The following is a 20,607-nucleotide window of genomic DNA, read 5'->3' as shown; positions in this document are numbered from 1 at the left end:
ATAAATAAATAAATAAAATTGAAACCGTAGGTTCCCATGAAACATACGGTGTACAAGCAAGCTTTCAATACACAAAACGTGCATTGAATATTTGTAAACCGTAGCTTTCATTTAAATTTTTTGTTTGTAGCTTGTATAAAACTTCATATATCATGCATTGTTGTGATTTTTATTAAATAATAATAATAATAATAATAATAATAATAATAATAATAATAAAAAATAAAATAAAATGATCGTAGGTTTCTTAACAAAGTTAAACCGTATAGTTTTGAGAGGATTCGGTAGACCCCACCCAAACATGGGTCTATTTAAATATACCCAATGTTAAAAAATAAGATATTTTTAAAAGAATGATTTTATAATTAACCTAATCTACCCTAATAAATGAAAATGACTTTGTCACATGTCCTCTTCTCATTCATTTGGACACATGACATTTTCTAGAAATTTTAAATTTATCTATTTTCCACTTGTTATTTTATTGTATTTTTGATTTTATTAAATTAAAATTCACATTTAATATATAAGGTAATATATATGTAAGGTATTTATTAGAAATGGTTTATATATGTAATGTATCTAATGCATTAAAGTCTCATTAATTTTAATAATTCAAAAAATTTCGTATTTTTCTTATAAATTTAAAGTTTTCAAATTGTTAAAATTTTATATATATATTTTTTTAAATAAACTCATGTAATACATGAGTCTCACACCTAGTCAATCATCAAAGTATTGTGATCAACTACATCTTCCGGAAGTAAAGCTTTGTGTGTAGAGACATAAAGCAACACCATACAAACATAAATTTAAGATTAAACTGGTAATTTACTATATATCAAGGCTAAATCAAGTTCTAAGCCGTTGCTTTTGTATTTATTAATTTATTTGTGAAAATGAGTACCTTTACTTTTTAAACAGTTTTAGTTGAAATTTTTGTTAATATTGAAGTGATTTCGAGTAATTAGTATTAGAATTTGTTTTAATTTATGGATTTATAACAAATTTTTATGAAAATCATTGTTTACTTTGAAGTTATGCGATGTTCAGTTATTATTATTGTAAAAGGATAATATGATAATTTTAACATCTTGTTACGTTCTTGTTTTACCAAACGCTAGAAACTTAATGTCAAAATCGGTTAAGTTTATAAAACATCAGTTTATTGTTCCTTTTTGTAATGTTCTTCTACAGGCTGTGGTTTTATGTTATGATGGTTTTTGATTGATTACAAAATCCTTACAACGGAAAAAGGATGTGAGCTTGGAAGCTTGTTCTTGCCTGCATCATATTTTTTTTCGCTTGGTTCATTTTGAGAATTTCAACACTTAATTCTATATACAGGCCATAATTTTAGTCAATATATTTATTAATACTAGTGATGATACATTAAAAAATGTAATAATATAATATATATATATATATATATATATATATATATATATATATATATATATATATATATATATATATATATATATATATATATAAAATAATACATCAACAATACATTTTGACCATTTCTTAGGTTGACTATGTACTTATGTAGCTTCAAATATTGGAGTGACGTTGAGCTCATCTCTATCATTTTGAAGGTTGACTGTGAAGCTTCAATATCATTCATAGAACAACAACTGTAACTTCTGTTTCTCCTTCTTCATTTGGTTCTGCATCATAAATATGTTGGCGGTGACCGGAAACGGAAAGGAATCTCAACCATCCACCACCACCTCCTCCTCCTCCTCCATAGAATGGTTACAACCATGTCGTCACTTTAAATTTTCTGAGATTCTCATAGCAACCGATAAATTCAATGAATCATTAGTAATTGGGCATGGGGGATTTGGAAAAGTTTACAAAGGAAACATTATCAACGGATCAAGTGTCACCATTGCTGCCATTAAACGACTGGATTCCATGTCGTCTCAAGGAGCAACAGAGTTTCGGGCAGAAGTTGAGATGCTTTCCAAGTTACGCCACTGTCACCTTGTGTCTTTGCTTGGCTACTGTAATCATGAAAAAGAGATGATCCTGATCTATGAATATATGCCCAATGGAACACTCGAAGACCACCTCCATAAACTCCATACCCCTCTTTCATGGCTTCAGAGACTCAAGATCTGTATAGGTACTGCTCGTGGGTTAGACTACCTCCACACTGGAACTGGGATTGAGTTTGGTGTTATACATCGTGATGTCAAGAGCTCAAATATTTTGTTACATGAAAGTTGGGAAGCTAAAATTTCAGACTTTGGGTTGTCAAGAATAGGTGGAAAGAATCAGCCAACTACTTGTGTGAACACACTTGTTAAAGGCACTTTTGGGTACCTCGATCCAAATTATTTCTCAACGGGAAAGCTGACTAGGAAGTCTGACGTGTATGCTTTTGGGGTGGTGTTGTTGGAAGTGTTGTGTCGAAAGCGTGCAGTTGATAGAAGACTTGATGAGGAGCAGTGGGGTTTAGTGACATGGGCTCAAGAATCTATCAAAGAAGGAAATTTGAATAATATAATTGATTCTGGCATAAAGGCTCAAATATCCTCGAAATGTTTGAAGGAGTTTGTTCGAATTGTAGAGAGATGTTTGCTCAACAATCCAAAACAGCGCCCTACAATGGCTGAAGTTGTGGTCACTCTTGATTCTATACAAAACTTACAACAGAAAATTGATAGTTCCTCACAGACTAGCAAAACAATATTTGGAAGAATGCTAGATGTCTTTCCCTTCAATGGTGAGAACCCTGGTATTTCAAGCTCCTATTGAATTGTGTGTATAGATTCTTTAAATTTTGCGTATCCAACTGTGCAGGCATTAGCTGAAAATTACTAAAATTTTAAAACACAGCCACATACATTTAGAACATGAAAAACATTGGAAATTAAACCCTGATTATGATAAAGTTATAAAATCCAATCATCTAGTCCTAATTAGCATCAATTCATATTAGTAGTGAACAATGGCTTTTGATCAACATGTTTGTCGGGTTTTGATGCTAGGTGTAATAGGAATCATTCTAAAACTTTCGTTGGATGTTTGTTGATTTAGGTTCTTAAGAACCATTTTGGTTTTCTAATAATTTACCTAAGTTCTATTAATGATAAAAATAATTATATTTAAAAAGGAACCATTTAAAAGGGAAATAGATAGGTGAACTATGTATAAAACAGTTGAATGCTAATATTCAGATATATATATTGGGATAGGAAAGACAATTGATATATAGGGTATTAAATTAATGAAGTAAATAAGAACTACTGTATAGTGGTGGGGGATTTGAAATAGCAATTATATATTCTGTTTGTATTTATCTATTTCAGCCCATGATGATTCAAAGCTATCAAGTAATAATAGCAAGGGCAAAATTAGAAGTGACGGTGATAATGTAAAGGATGAAGAAAAATGTTTCACAATTCCTATTCCAAGTTTGAAAATATTTAAGTTTGGCGATTTGGAAAGGACTACAAGCAACTTTAGTCAAGAGTGGCTCATCGATAGGGATGGTTTTGGTGAGGTGTTCACAGGTTGGGTTGACGATAAAACATTTGCCCCATCAGCAAGGTGTGTTGGAATTCTTGTTGCTGTTAAAAGGTACTATAAAGTTCTTCCAGAATCAGAGGTAAGTATCAATAAATATATACACTATTATGAAAGGGCTAAACGCAAGAAATGACAACAAACTTCCATTTATTTGCTATTATAATATCATATTAAGTCATTGTACCTTTGAGAATCTACCCTGTTATAAAAGGGAATTTTCAAAAAAAAAAATTCAACCGTTTATCCGAAAGCCACTACTTTATTATTTTTTTTTTCGAAAAACCACTCGTATTTCTAATAGTTTTCAAAGAAAATTTCATGTATTTTTTTTAATACATCATTTTTAGGAAGAAATATTATTTTTATAACAAAACGTAATTCCTGACCATGAAACAAGGTTTGTTAACCACTAGAGTGACCATGATTCGTGTTTTGACTTTCAAACTATTAAAGATTCATTTTTTTGTTCCAATCAATCGTTTTGTTTTTTTTCTTTTTTTCTTTTTGTTTGTTTTAATCTTCTTTGGTTTCCTTAACAATGTTAGCTAAATCTCAACAAAATCACATAACTTCCTAAAACATAATACAAGACAGAGGCCAATTTTTACACCTCAACAAACCAACTCCATTAGCCTAACCTAAGACCAACTTATGTGCACAACATGTTGGTTCATTGTCGTGACTAAAGAGCCCAACACAATCGGATCCTTAGCTACCGTTCATTGACTATTTCTCATACATATGTTATTGTTGGAAAAATGTCCATTGTCACAACAAGTCAGTGATATTTCTATAAATAGTAGTCATTTTGGGTTACACACAATATATGATTTAAGCATAAGATGATAAAAGAAAAATTAGAGGGACTAGTTTGTTAATTCATTAAGAGATGGTGATTAATTAGAAACTAAAATACTACAAGGGTTTACGTGTAAATAACTCCTTATATAAAATAGTACAAGGGTTTACGTATAAAAAACTCTTTATTTGAATTTGCGGTAATTATATTGCATATCAAAGGATAATTATACCAAGTCAAAGGATAAGAGTTTAAAACCCTTAACCCTACACGAATCCCATTATAAAACCAGCCACCTTTCCCTTTTTCTTCGGGCGTGTTTGTGATTGATTCTCAAACTCCTTATTGACTTTTTGGAAAAGTAAGGATTTCTTGGCTTTTTGAAAAAATGACTTTTTTTCACTAAAAAGTTAGTATTTACCAAAAACCTTTTGTAACCCCTGCAAATTTGGGTTAGACATTTAATATATAATTGATAATCTCATCTAAAGATATAGTAGTCGTAATGACTATCTTGTGGATATAAGGAACGCTTAAATCCGACTTCGTATAAAGAAGTTATGCTTCTTCGAAGTTTCGCGATCAAATAGACATGATTGTGTGCGTCATGAAAAGTGAATCGGAGATCAATTGCTTATTAGCTTAAGTAATCTAAACAAAAGTCATAGTAATCATAAAACCGAGAGCATACATATAGAGAATGTCCAAATCTAACTTCATGTAAGGAAGTTGTGATTCTTCAAAGTTTTAGCACGACTGTATTAGCACAAAATCGGAATTAAAATCAGTTGATTGTTAGACAAAACAATTTAAATGAGAGTTGAATATCTCGTGAATAGGAGTCCGTTGATATAAAGACAGTCGAGAATGGATTTTGTATGAAAAAATTATGGTTTTTATATGGACTTTAATAGTCTAAACTTGTTAATAATATAACTTTAAAAATAATATGAGAATTAGCCGACAGACCCTAAATGAAATTTTAAGATATCATCGATGGTTGGATATAAAAAATATCAAAAATAGGGATTGTATGAAGAATATACTAATTTTTGGAAAATTTCCATCGACGCCACTCGCATATAAGCGCGATGTGCGCTTCTAGAAGCTAGCCACATTGAGTTAGTCTGAGCATGCCACGTGTCGCGAGGTCCAAGGAGCGAAGTCAACTTTGTGGCACGATGTGCCTTTTAAAAAAACACGGTGCCCCCCCCCCCCCCTCCGTCACCCATACCCTTAGAAATAGATACCATTTTCTGCCCATTTCCCTCACATCCACATCCTTTTCTCTCTTAATCGGTTTTATTCCTTTGAGATTCAATTTTCTTCTGAACTCAGAAATTTTTAGCGGGATTCTAAATCATCAGAGAGCTCAGTAAATAGAAGCTATCAGGTCGGAGTTCTGCGAACTCCCAATGCAATTTCTAACTTTTCGCTAAAATCTCTATAAGTGAAGTTGCACTTATCTTAATTCAAGTGTAACTAATATTTATATTTATAGTCATTATTATGAATCTATAAATAAGATTTATCAGTGATTCCATGTCATAATACTAATTGATCTACTTACGAGGGTGATGTCTAGGTTATATTTAATGAGGTGTTTAAAGTGTGATTTCCAAACACTATACTATATATACCAAATGGACTGTAACGTCCCAAAAATACGAGCCAAAAATTTCATTTTAAAACATACCATTTGCAAAACATTATAAACAAAACATTCACGGATCATGACATTTCATAAAAGATGTTGTTTGTCTGGAAACCATTTCGTAAAACATAATACTATCAGAGTACAAAACCCCAGGAGGATCCCATAGTGCGGAATACAAAGCGTGTGTGTGATGTACCGCTACCGTGCCGGCTCCTTCCCCTTCGAAGAAGAGGTACCTGAAACCAAAACTAAAAACTGTAAGCACGAAGCTTAGTGAGTTCCCCTATATTACCACATACCATACAATTATATATCATACACACTGTCGGGCAATTCTGGGGTGCCCGACCTACCCGGTATGACCATTCTAGGGTGCCGACCTACCCGTGTCAAGCCATTCTAGGGTGCTGACTACCCATGTTAAGCCGTTCTGGGGTGCTGACTACCCATCGGTCCTAACAACCGATCCTCGGGGACTATTTCACCCCTACTGCTACTATCACATATATCATAACATAACATATTATCAGACATATCTGGGGTGTCCGATCTACCCTTCGATCCTAACGACCGAACTTGGGGACTATTCCCCTCCTACTACTACTATCACATATAACATATCATGACAACATATAAACATATCATCACATATTGTCAGACATATCTGGGGTGTCTGGCCTACCCTTCGGTCCTAATAACCGAACTCTACTACTATCACATATACATATCATGCTAGCATATAACATATCAAGTAGTAGCAAACCTAGATGATACCACAAAGACAATCATCTAACATACAACTCCTACTGGTGGGCCGGCATTATGGCCGTAGACCCACCGCTACTGGAAGGTAACTCACCTCAAAGTACTTGTTGATCTGTGTGGGAACTGACTGTCTTCTGCTGCTGCCGCTCCGGAAATCCTCCGGCTATAATTCCCACAAAACCCTTAGTCAAATACTGCTAACCGTCCTCAGGGTAAAATGACCATTTACCCCTTACCAATCAAGAGTCAAAGTCAAAGTCAACTGCCAGTTGGCCCGACTCACCGAGTTGACTTGCCAACTCGCCGAGTCCCTATCCCTTTGTCCGACCATAAACCCGTCTCTACTCGTCAAGTTAAGCATTGACTCGACGACTCCTTCTTCTAACCTAAAGGCCAATAGTCCTTCATCCTACTCGCCGAGTTGTATGAACAACTCGCCGAGTTCATCTTCATCCGAAGAACACTCTATGCTGAGACTCACCGAGCTGTATGAACAACTCGCCGAGTCTGTTCTTGAGGCAAGAAGATTGCCTTGAACTCGCCGAGTCATGGCATTGACTCGCCGAGTTACTTCATGAGTGAGTCTGGCTTCCGACCCACTGAGTCACACCCCATGACTCACTACTCCAACCCGCAACACAAAAAAGGGGAAAACTCAGGGACTCGCGACTCGACTCGCCGAGTCAGATGAACGACTCACCGAGTCTGCCACATGCAAATACTATACATGCGATTCCGCTTGAATCCAGCTCATGTCATTCATAGATCTGGGTTTCTAGGGCCTGATTAACACGTAAAGTTTCCAACTTTACGTGTAAATAATCACCCATGAGGGTTTTAGGGCTCAAAATGCACCAAAAGAGTAGATCTAGGGGTTTCATGCAATATGGCTCCATAAAGGCAGTAGATCCAAGCTCCTGGAGCTCAATCATGCCTAGATCTAGAGGCTAAACAACTTATTACGAACCCTAAAACACAAACAAGCTTGGAGAAAGGCTCAAAAAGGACTTTCATGGAGCTACAAGGGACAATAAGCATGAAAACAGAGGGAAACTAAGTTATACCTCAAGGAAATCACTGAGATAACACAAATATGCCTGGCCTCCTTCTTCTCTTCTTGATCTACTCTCCTTCCCTCTCCAAATCTTCAAGAAAACACACCAAAATGCTTCAATCTCACAAGGAACAAGGCTTGAACGAAGTATAGAGCTCTGAGGGTGAAGGGCGTGACCTTGGGGGCGGATAAGAGGGTTTAAATAGGGTGCAAACCCATGAAATTTAGCGTTTCATCAGACAGCGGGGACTCGCCGAGTCGCCAACTTAAACGTGTTTCGGATCCTGTCTCTACTCGGCGAGTCGGACCTACAACTCGCCGAGTCCAAGGCTAAAAATGAAAACACTAAGATAAATTTTACGTACCAGGAACCAGGTGCTAAAAATGAAAAACACTCGAAGTCTGCTGCTCGATCCTGAAACAGCTCGGAGTAATGCTCCATCATTTCTTCCACTGGCTCCCAACTTGCCCCGCTTCCTGAATCGAATGACGCCTTTCCAAGGCGACACTTTCAGGAGAACCATATCCCCGACCTGGAATTCCAGGTCTGATCGACGCTTGTCGGCATAACTTTTCTGCCGACTCTGCGCAGTCTGAAGCCTGCTTCGAACCTGCTGGATCCTCTCGGTCTTCTTGAGCACCACCTCGGTGCTCCCCATGACCCTCTGACCAGCTTCACCCCAACATATCGGGGTCCTGCACCTCCGTCCATACAACATCTCGAATAGGGGACGGTCAATACTCGCGTGGTAGTTGTTGTTGTATGAGAACTCAGCCAAGGGAAGATATGTATCCCAACTACCACCGAAGTCTAATACGCATGCCCGCAACATATCCTCCAACTTCTGGATGGTCCGCTCGCTCTGACCATCCGTCTGCGGGTGAAAGGCGATGCTAAAATGCAAACGAGTGCCCAACTCATCATGAAACCTCTTCCAAAACCTGGAAGTGAACCGCACATCACGATCTGATATCACTGACACTGGCACCCCATGTCGTGCCACTATCTCCCTGATATAGATATCGGCCAACTTTTCGGCCGAGACACTCTCCTGAATCGGAATGAAATGGGCGCTCTTGGTCTACCGATCCACGATGACCCAAATCGAATCCACTCCTCGCGCCGTCCGGGGAAGCTTCGTGATAAAATCCATCGTAATATCTTCCCATTTCCATAATGGGATATCTAACGGCTGCATCTTGCCGTGCGGTCTCTGATGCTCGGCCTTGACCTTCCTGCAGGTCAAACATCGCTCGACGTACCAGGCCACATCCCGCTTCATGCAGGGCCACCAATAGTCTAGACGAAGATCCCGATACATCTTCGTCGCCCCTGGATGAATAGAGAATCAGGATTTGTGTGCCTCCTCCATCAAGATCTGGCGCACGCCTCCATAATACGACACCCACACCCTACGGTGTAGTGTTAGTAACCCTCGGCTATCATAATCAAAGGAGGTGACTTGACCCACTATTCGCTCACTCTTCCGATGTTCCTCCTTCATAGCCTCCTGCTGGGCTTCCCGAATCTGCTCTAACAGTGGTGTCACCACCGTCATCCTCATACACACATCCCTGATCGATGCCGCCTTACGGCTAAGCACATCGGCCACCATGTTGGCCTTCCCCGGGTGGTAAAGGATCTCGCAATCATAATCCTTCACCACGTCTAACCACCGACGCTGCCTCATGTTCAGATTTGGCTGATCCATGAGGTACCTCAAACTCTTGTGGTCCGTGTAAATGGTACATCGAACCCCGTAGAGGTAATGCCGCCAAATCTTGAGGGCGAAGACCACCGCCCCAAACTCTAAATCATGCATCGGGTAGTTCGCCTCGTGAGGCTTCACCTGCCTCGAGGCATAAGCAATGACATGACCCCTCTGCATCAATACCGCACCTAAGCCCGAGATGGACGCATCAAACTATACCACAAAATCCTTTACGCCCTCGGGCAGGGCTAAGATTGGCGCCTCGCACAATCTCTATCTTAGAATCTCAAACGCTGCTTGCTGCTCAGGCCCCCATCGAAAGACCACGGCTTTCTTAGTCAACCGTGTCAAGGGTACGACTATCTTGGAGAAATCCTGAATGAATCTCCGATAGTAGCCTGCTAATCCTAGGAAACTCCGAATCTCAGATGGAGACTTCGGAACCTCCCATCTCATCACGACCTCCACCTTGGCCAGGTTTACTGGTATCCCGCTCTGGTTGACGAGGTGCCCAAGAAACTGCACCTCGCGCAACCCAAACTCACATTTGGAGAACTTGGCGTACAAGCTCTCCCTCCTCAAGGTCTCCAAAACCTCTCTCAGATGGTCCTCGTGCTCCTCCTGCGTCTTGGAATAAACCAAGATGTCATCAATGAAAACTATCACAGACCGATCCAGCATCAGTCTACACACGCGGTTCATGAGGTCCATGAATGCGGCATGAGCATTGGTGAGCCCAGATGGTATCACCACGAACTCGTAATGGCCATAACGCGTCCGAAACGCGGTCTTCAGTACATCCTCCTCTCTGACCCTCATCTGATGATAACCTGAACGCAAATCGATCTTGGAGAACCAAGATGCTCCCTGTAACTGATCAAAGAGGTCATCAATCCTCGGGAGTGGGTAACGGTTCTTCACCGTTACCTTATTCAGCTCCCGGTAATCTATACACATCCGATGCGACCCATCCTTCTTCTTCACAAACAGGATCGGGGCTCCCCAGCGTGAACTGCTCGGTCGAATAAATCCCTTGTCTAGCAGCACCTGCAGCTGCGTATACAACTCCTGCATCTCGGGAGGAGCCAACCGATATGGTGCCTTGGCTATCAAAGCCGAACCAGGAACTAGGTCGATCCTGAACTCTACCTGACGCTTCGGTGGTATTCTAGGAAGCTCCTCCGGGAACGCATCAGCGTAGTCTCGCACCACTGGAACCTCGCTCATCGTTGTCTTACCCGCATCCCGGGTATCCATAACATACGCGACGTATCCCGCGCAACCCTGTTGAAGGTAACGCCTAGCTCTCGCTAATGAACATACTGTGGGTCCACGCTGTGGCCTCTCACCGTGGATCACCAACTCTCCCCCACTTGGGGTCCTGATCCGTACTAACTGTTGTGCGCAATCTATCACCACCCCATTAGGGCTCAACCAATCCATGCCTATAATCACCTTGTTCCCCTGCAATGGGATGGGAACCAAATCCACCAAATAGCGCTCCTCAAATTACCTTAGGAAACAATCCCTGAATACTACCGACGCTTACACCGATCAATCATCGGCAATCTCTACCTCTAAAGGGCAATCCAACATGCCTGAAGACTCTGTAAACCTCTTGCTAAGTGCAAGGGAAACAAATGATCGAGTGGCACCCGAGTCAAACAACACCTGAACAGGAATACCGTTCACATGGAACGATCCTAATGCATATACACAGAGCACATATCAATATCATAACATTGCAAAAATAAAGTAGAGGGAAAGAATCATACCCATCACCACATCGGGTGCGGCGCGTACCTCCTCTATCGTCAGCTGAAATGCCCGGCTCCTCACCACTAGAGCCTCTGACTTGACCTACCGGCCATCTGTAATTCGAAGGGTAGCTGGAGTTGGCGCCTTAGCCGGCGCTGATGTTGTCAATTGGGGGCAATTGGCCTTCTTGTGGCCCCTCTGGTTGCAGTGGAAACACAGCAACTCCGATGTCTGGATCACAGGTGCAAGGGTGGTACAATCCCTGCTGAAATGCCCCGTCTTGCCGCACTTATAGCAGCCCGACACTCCCAACCTACATGCCCCCTCATGAGGCCTGTCGCATTTCTTGCAGCGGCTCGGTCCTGACTGGCCTTTCGGCCTACCATCTGGTCCCTTAGGCTTCTTCTCCGAAGCCCCTCCTGCCTGACCCTCCTCTGTCTTCCTCTTCCAGATGTGCTCCAGATCTATCTCCCTCTCCCTTTCCCTGGCAATCATAGAGTCCAGGGTAGGGCAAACTGAAAAACTGACATGCTCCCGAATATCAGCTCGTAGCATGTCATGATAGCGGGTCCTCCTCATATCCTCATCACCCGCGTACTGGGGTACCAGCAACGCTCTCTCCCGGAACTTGGCGGTGATCTCCGCCACAGTCTCCGTCGTCTGTCTCATATCCAAGAACTCCCTGGACAACTGCTAAAGCTCGATAGCCAGCGCAAACTCTGCCCTGAACCTGGTCGCGAAGTCTGACCAAGTCATAGCCTTGACAGCCGAGGCTCCCAACGAGTCACCCACGGACTCCCATCAATCCCTAGCTCGATCTCGTAAACACCCTGCTGCAAACCTCACCTTCGACCCCTCAAGGCAGAAGCTAATCATCTGTGCGGACTCAATGTCTGCAATCCATCGTCTGGCAGCTATGGGGTCCTTCGCCCCGTGAAAATCCGGCGCACCACTGCCCCGGAAGTCCTTGAAGGACAGTGTGCGAGATCTCGACTGGGCAGATCATGTCGCTCCTAAATGCCCTGAGGCGATCCTCCATCAACTCCAATATCCCTTCCTTGATCGACCCGAAGATAATGGGGGTCGACTCAAGGATGGCTCTGGTGATCTCTAACGCGATGAACCCGCGTAGCCCCTCATCTACTGGCTCGGAACCTGATCCCGAACCCGATCCCTCTCCTGAACTGCCAACTGCTAGCCTTGAGCGTAGTACCACCATTCTGAAATACAAAAATAATAATTGTTAGCGATACTGACACCACTGGAGGGATCACACTTACTACAAGTTCCCTGGTCTTATCTTGGCCTTCCTTAGTTCGGGTACGGATCATCTACTTTCAGTAGTACGGGCCCATACTACCTTCCACATCTATCCGTACCCTTTCCAAGGACTGCCTTGACTCCACCAGGTCCCTTTCACTACCGCTGATCATTGCTAAACTCATCCTAGGCTTGCCCCAGGAAATCTCTAACTCCACTCTACCCGGTCCTCAGTTGCTGAAGGCCTCCTTGTAATGCCAATTAGTCATTACCTGAATACCATCACATGTGGTGAGGCTCAGATAATCCTTCGAGTATCAGACTCGGCTTTACACGGTTAGACTCAGACAAAAGTCACGCAGTAAGGCCAAATCCAGCACTCTAAGATTATTCAACCCTTATCACATGTGACGTGACGTATTCATCTAATGTCTAACTCCCATTACTCAGAGTCCCCTCGAAGCACAAAGCAAGCAGCATTCAGACACAAGGAACAATCTCAGGCAATTTCGTCCTCATAGAGGACAGTTGTACTAGGGTACAATGCTAAACTCATACTATCAGGCATAACCCTAACAGGCTATCCTACTGCTGTCTACTCAATTCTAGCATGCAATTTTCATACACTGAAGCACATGAGGCAGGCACATAAGGCATCACTCCTAGATCCTTAGTCCTATTCTAGCATGCTATTCTACTGAAACTGATAAACATAACATAATCTTGTATGGGTACTTTGGGGAATACTTACTTGAGCTCGGCCGGTCGCGCACATCACACACTTTGTTTTTTCTTAAAACACTTTACTTAGCATTTTAGAAAACATTTTCTTTTTCTAAAATCTTTTAATCCCTCGATTTGAGTTCAAACACCCTCGAAGGTGTGTCCAAATCCCTCAACCCAGGGCTCTGATACCAACTTGTAACGTCCTAAAAATACAAGCCAAAAATTTCATTTTAAAACATACCATTTGCAAAACATTATAAATAAAACATTCACGGATCATGACATTTCATAAAAGATGTTGTTTGTCTGGAAAAAATAAAACATTCACGGATCATGACATTTCATAAAAGATGTTGTTTGTTTGGAAACCATTTCGTAAAACATAATACTATCAGAGTACAAAACCCCGGAGGATCCCATAGTGCGGAATACAAAGCGTGTGTGTGATGTACTGCTACCGTGCCGACTCCTTCCCCTTCGAAGGAGAGGTACCTGAAACCAAAATTGAAAACTGTAAGCACAAAGCTTAGTGAGTTCCCCTATATTACCACATACCATACAATTATATATCATACACACTGTCGGGCAATTCTGGGGTGCCCGACCTACCCGGTACGGCCATTCTGGTGTGCCGACCTACCCGTGTCAAGCCGTTCTGGAGTGCTGACTACCCATGTCAAGCCATTATGGGGTGCTGACTACCCATCGGTCCTAACAACCGATCTTCGGGGACTATTTCACCCCCTACTGCTACTGGAAGGTAACTCACCTCAAAGTAGTTGCTGATCTGTGTGGGAATTGACTGTCTTCTACTGTTGCCGCTCCGGAAATCCTCCGGCTATAATTCCCACAAAACCCTTAGTCAAATACTGCTAACCGTCCTCAGGGTAAAATGACCATTTACCCCTTACCAATCAAGAGTCAAAGTCAAAGTCAACTGCCAGTTGGCCCGACTCGCCGAGTTGACTTGCCAACTCGCCGAGTCCCTATCCTTTTGTCCGACCATAAACCCGTCTCTACTCGTCGAGTTAAGCATTGACTTGATGAGTCCTCCTTCTAAACTAAAGGCCAATAGTCCTTCATCCTACTCGCCGAGTTGTATGAACAACTCGCCGAGTTCATCTTCATCCGAAGAACACTCTATGCTGAGACTCGCCGAGCTGTATGAACAACTCGTCGAGTCTGTTCTTGAGGCAAGAAGATTGCCTTGAACTCGCCGAGTCATGGCATTGACTCGCCGAGTTACTTCATGAGTGAGTCTGGCTTCCGACCCACTGAGTCACACCCCATGACTCACTACTCCAACCCGCAACACGAAAATGGGGAAAACTCGGGGACTCGCGACTCGACTCGCCGAGTCTGCCACATGTAAATACTATACACGTGATTCTGCTTGAATCCAGTTCATGTCATTCATAGATCTGGGTTTCTAGGGCCTGATTAACACGTAAAGTTTCCAACTTTACGTGTAAATAATCACCCATGAGGGTTTTAGGGCTCAAAATGCACCAAAAGAGTAGATCTAGGGCTTTCATGCAATATGGCTCCATAAAGGCAGTAGATCCAAGCTCCTAGAGCTCAATCATGCCTAGATCTAGAGGCTAAACAACTTATTATGAACCCTAAAACACAAACAAGCTTGGAGAAAGGCTCAAGAAGGACTTTCATGGAGCTACAAGGGACAATAAGCATGAAAACAGAGGGAAACTAAGTTATACCTCAAGGAAATCACTCAGATAACACAAATATGCCTAGCCTCCTTCTTCTCTTCTTGATCTACTTTCCTTCCCTCTCCAAATCTTCAAGAAAACACACCAAAATGCTTCAATCTCACAAGGAACAAGGCTTGAACGAAGTATAGAGCTCTGAGGGTGAAGGGGGCGACCGTGGGGGCGGATAAGAGGGTTTAAATAGGGTGCAACCCCTTGAAATTTAGGGTTTCATTAGACAGCGAGGACTCGCCGATTCCAGAATATGGACTCGCCGAGTCGCCAACTTAAACGTGTTCCAGATCCCATCTCTACTTGGCGAGTCGGACCTACAACTCGCCGAGTCCAAGGCTAAAAATGAAAAACACTAAGAAAAATTTTACGTACCAGGAACCAAGTGCTACACGGACCCTACCTCTGATATGATCTTACCTGGTTTCTCCTTGATAGATATTGATGTAGACATTAGGATTGTTGAGGAATCTAGATTATCGTTACTCACAATGAGTATAAGACTAAAACCTAGTAATAATTATACTTAGGTCACGTCAAAGGAAAAGTTAATAGGTTAGGCAAAGCTCTGACCATATCACCAGTCATCCACTTTTAACAAGTTAGTGCATAGTTCCATTCATGAACATGAATTTAATACAAGTATTAATTAAAGTATTAAATATTTGTTGAAAGTTATATGTAAATTATATGTTTATTGACTGGAATATATGTTAGACTCTATGCAAACCATATACGTTTCTATATGTGATAAGAGATGTATATTCCATGATAATAGAAGTATTATTACTAAAAAAGATAAATATATATATTAAATGCTTAATACGTTGTGTTGAATATATACACTAGGACAGTATAGTGTTGTCTAAACAGGAGTAGTTAGTAAAATTGATTATAAGCCTGGTAGCCTTGCCTACTAGTAAGATAAGACTTATTATATTATAGATGTCTAGTTCAGTTAAGTTTGATATTAGGTAGTCTCATTTACAAAATATGCGTAAGTTAGGAATGGAGAGTAGAGTTCTATTCCATGACACTTTTAGATGTTGATGGTACGAAATACATACCTGAGTATAAATAGTATTCATTTTTGGATGAAAAAAAGTGGTGGGTCAAGATCAGGTAACTATAATGGTATGTCTGGTCATCTCCTAGAGTAAGATGACAACATTTGATCATTTTATACGGTCTTGTGAATTACGTTCCTAGTGTGGGTTACCCACAGACGTAGATGAAATGCGATACCATATCTGTCAAATACTCTGATGGCTCATGTACCTTTATGACTTTCACTAGACAAAGAAACCCCTAGATGTGTAGTCAAACCCTTACTCTAAAATAGTTTATCTTTGTGATAACTGTGGACTAGGATCGGTTGGGATGGGTATGATTGGTTTATAGGTATCTAACTTTGAAATATATTGATTGGTAACAGTCGGTTTTGCAGGGTTGATAATTAAGGAATATTATCATAATAATATTGTAGGATTGAAATCCCTATGTATCTCACCAGGTTTCTCAACCTGACCCATTCAGTTTGTATGTATCACAGGTATCAAGACTTAAGTTACTGGATCTTGATTAGGATGTTTAGTGATTAAGAGACTGACTGCAATGGTGTCATGACCATTAGGTCTTTACGCTGTAACTTATGTATCTTTATTGATTATGACATCCTTAGGATTTTATTTGAGGCAATCTTGTTCTCAAAAGACTTTTATATATTGGGATTTTCCACAAATGAAGTATCATGATTTTTAAAACGTAAGGAAATTTCTTTTTGGTTCTGAAAATTAGATGATGTCACACCTTTTTAACTTATTGACTTATTGAAAAGCCAATAAGTCAATAAGTCATTTTAAAAGAGCACTCCCAAACACCCCGTTCCTCTTGCTCTCGAAAACCCCTCCCTTCTCAATGTAGGGTTTGGTTTTGTCAATCATAGAGAAGAAAAACAAGTCATATAACATAGATCATCATCTTACGGTGCTACTACAAGAGAGGAGTTCTCGTTTTGGCTCTCCAATCATCCAAGAAACCAAAAGGATCGACTACAACAAAGGTGATAATCTCATTTGTTGTCATTTTTTGTTGCTATTAGTTGTATAAACAAGATCCAAAGTGTAATGTGATGATACAAATTTTTTATTACTTTTGTTGCGTGTGTTTGGAAAACCATCACATTCTGACAATTATAAGTTAATAGGTTGTTTCATGTCCCACGTTTCCCTCAACCACATGATCTCTATTATGTTCCTTAGTTCTAGTTAGCACATAGGTTTGCATCTATTTATATACATTGTATTGCATCATGGAATATATAAGAAAATAAATAATTTATCATCTTACTTTCTCTCATTTGTCCATAAACGCTTCTGAACATCGATATGTTTTGTATCAAGCATTTACTCACAAGTCATACAAGCCTCCCCGAATAATACAAGTGGAAAGAAACTTTCTGAATATTATGTTGGGGTACATTATAAACTATAAAGAAAACAAAGTAATGAATGCCCAAATCCGAACCAACTTAGATTGTCATTCACTAGAATATTTTGCTATAGATTCTATTGGGAAAGACCTCCTTCAAAAAGCATAAGCATCTCCTCGTCAATTCCCAGATCACAAAGTCGAAGATGGTGCATTGATGGTTACATGTTCATTCCTCAACTATCCCATCTTTGCCAAGCGCTATTAAGTGAGTTTCACTCTTCACCATTTGGGGGCCATGCAAGTTTAAAACCCAATGTAAAAAGAATACATGCAACTTTTTTGCGTAATGCCAAAAATGAAGTCACCAATTTTATTAATGTACCATTTTGAAGAAAAGGTATATATGCAACACCAACACGTGCTAATTATTTTAATTTTCAATAAAAATCCATAAATGTATAATAATCATTTTAAAATTTAACACTATTAATCAATTAAACATATACAAAAGATGACAATTGTAGTCTTTTGGTTTAGTTCCTTTTTTTGTTTCTATTGAACATACAAAAACCTGTTTTTCAAAAAAACAAAACTCAAACCATAGGTTTTTCAAAACGTATAGGGTGTTGATTTCTTATATATAAAAACTTGAAAAAAATAAATAAACCAGATCACCCAAAAATTATGTCATTCTATATCTATGCATGTTTAATTGGTTGTGTTAAAAATTAAATTATTATTATACATTTACGATTTCTTTTGAAAATATAATGATAAGGATGTGATGCTTTTGTCTTGTATTATGTTTTAGAAAATCATGTGTTTGTTAAATTTTTTTGCAACATTATTAATGAAGAAACCCATGAAAATAAATTAATAATAATAAACGAATTTTTTTTTTCAAACTAAAATGGAACCATTCCCACCTCTAGTGGTGAATAAACTTTGTTTCGTGGCCAGAAATCACGTGGGATTCTTAAAAAATAATGTTTTCTTAAAAAGTGATGTTTTTTTTAATATGAATGATTTACAGGAAACTTTTAGAAATATGAATGTTTTTTAGACTTGGCAAAACATGATACGATACGAAAACCCGACACGAAATTAGCGGGTTAGGGTCAGAGATTTCGACACGTTTATGTAAACGAGTTGATACGACACGACACGATAATTAAACGGATAGGGTTAGGGTGAAGACTTTTAACTCAAAGATGACTCGAATATGACATGTTTAATTATATATTATTAATTATAAATTTCATATTTTTATAATTATATTATATGTTATAGACTTGTAGTGGGCCAAACTCAATAATTAGAAGTAATATTCAAAATTTCAAAGTTACTTAATTTTAGTCATCCTCACCACCTATCCCTTTTGATCCCCAACTTTAACTCTTTTTATTTGTCCTTCTAAACTTACTTTAAATTTTGTCGTTCCATCTCAAAACTCCAGTGTTTCACTTTTTCCCTTTTGACTTCACAACTCCTACTTTCCAACCTTTAAAATATTTCAGCCCGCTATGACACAATATATTTACAAGATCTAAACCTTAACCCGAAACCTGACAGAAAACCGACACGAAAATAAACGGGTTGACACGGCACGACACGATATTTAAACGGGTCGGGTTAGGGTCAAACCCTTTCAACCCGTTTAATGTATTGACACGACACGACACGTTTGACAGGTCTAATGTTTTTTAAGATAGAAAAAATAAAGTTGTGGTTTTAGATAAAGAGTTGAAAATGTAGTTGTTTATATGAAAATTTCGCAATTGAAAATTGTTTTGTATTTTGATGACATCACTATAATTTGGTATATTTTTCAAAATACAACCCTGTAACAACAGACCCAAAGGAGGATGTTATTATAAAATTAAGTGTAGTATGTTGCTATTTCTTGCATTCAACCATATATGACGTGTTAAGTGAAAGTCACCCAAAAAGTTTCCATCAGGTTCCTTTCTCTTCATATACAAAAGCACAAGAACATAAAAGATGCATGCTAATTGTTGCGTCCTGATTCACTTTGTTTCTTTCCAAATAAGTGGCTTAAGAACACGGCATTAAACCATGAGAAAAACATGGAAAATATTATCCTTCAAGGTTGGAATTAAACATGGATAATGCTTATTTGTATATCTATGTTCTATGTTGTGAATGGAACTCGGGAGTCCTTTTATAATAAAATGCTTAAACTATTTTTTTATGAATTCTTTTGCTAAATGTAATTTGAAATGTTGTAAGATCAGACACTAGTGACAACACTAGTGACAGGCATTGGAAGGTTGCCTCATCTAAATATTATTAGTCTCATGGGATACTGCAATGATAAGAAGAAAAATTGCTTGCTTGTTTACGACTACACCCACATTCTTAAGCTAAATCTTAGTCACTTCTTATTTGGAGGTAATCTACTTGAATCTCTCTCAATAACTATTGTTGAATTATTCTTACTCAAAGTTAAATTGTTGCCATGAAGTAGATGATGTGACATGATTAATTTTCAAATGCACCAGATGTTACCAAACCACTTTCATGGATAACACGTCTTAGGATAATGATAGGAGTAGCTCGTGGACTCGCTTATCTACACTCGTCAAAGGAGCAAGTTATTCACGGTGGTATTAAAACCTTTAATATATTGTTGGATAAGGTAGTACCTGTTAAGTTACATAATTTTTTTGGAGGCGATAATTTCATTTTATGCCATAAAAGTTAAGCATTTATTCTTATTCCAGAATTTTAATGCAAAGTTGGGGCATTTTGGTTTGGCTAAAGGTCGGCCTAAATTCTCTGAATCAGATACAAGTACACGTGACATGGATACCTTACGTTATTTCGACCAAGAGGATCGACTTAATGGTATATGCTACATATTTATAAATTCTGGATGAAGTTTGTATTTTCAAAAGGACGATGGTTATTTTTTCCTACAAATATAATCAAGTGTAGTGGTTCAAAAAAAATAATGTCTCTATTTTATGATTAATATAAATATTGAACTTCACTGTTAGAGGTCACTTGACAATTACGGGTGACATTTATAGTTTCGGAGTGGTGTTGTGGGAAACCCTGACAGGCCAGCGGGCATGGGAACCGCAATCGCTCTTTTCTACATTCACTTTAGTAGAATGGGCAAGTCCATTTCTAGAAGACAAACAAAAGCTAAAAGATAT

General features: G+C 39.3%; 1 protein-coding gene and 1 long non-coding RNA gene across 2 annotated transcripts; both read left to right on the top strand.

Moving 5' to 3' along the window:
- The first annotated feature begins 1,604 nt into the window (after window positions 1-1,604).
- LOC145074566 (receptor-like protein kinase FERONIA) lies at window positions 1,605-3,757 on the top strand. The gene is made up of 2 exons (XM_079020919.1): window positions 1,605-2,734; window positions 3,321-3,757. Exons 1-2 carry the CDS (start codon window positions 1,684-1,686, stop codon window positions 3,671-3,673), a joined length of 1,404 nt encoding a protein of 467 aa, XP_078877045.1. The 5' UTR covers window positions 1,605-1,683; the 3' UTR covers window positions 3,674-3,757.
- A 15,944-nt stretch (window positions 3,758-19,701) lies between these two features.
- On the top strand, window positions 19,702-20,378 carry LOC145077081 (uncharacterized). Its single transcript, XR_013692940.1, has 3 exons — window positions 19,702-19,837; window positions 19,948-20,084; window positions 20,170-20,378. It is a non-coding gene; the product is annotated as an uncharacterized LOC145077081 (long non-coding RNA).
- Window positions 20,379-20,607: the final 229 nt, after the last annotated feature.

Source organism: Lactuca serriola, chromosome 9 (genome assembly GCF_051521515.1).
Source record: "Lactuca serriola cultivar US96UC23 chromosome 9, Lser_US96UC23_V15, whole genome shotgun sequence".
Taxonomy (NCBI): Eukaryota; Viridiplantae; Streptophyta; class Magnoliopsida; order Asterales; family Asteraceae; genus Lactuca; species Lactuca serriola.
The sequence above is the reverse complement of the archived record's forward strand: the minus strand, read 5'-3'. Positions and strand labels throughout refer to the sequence as shown.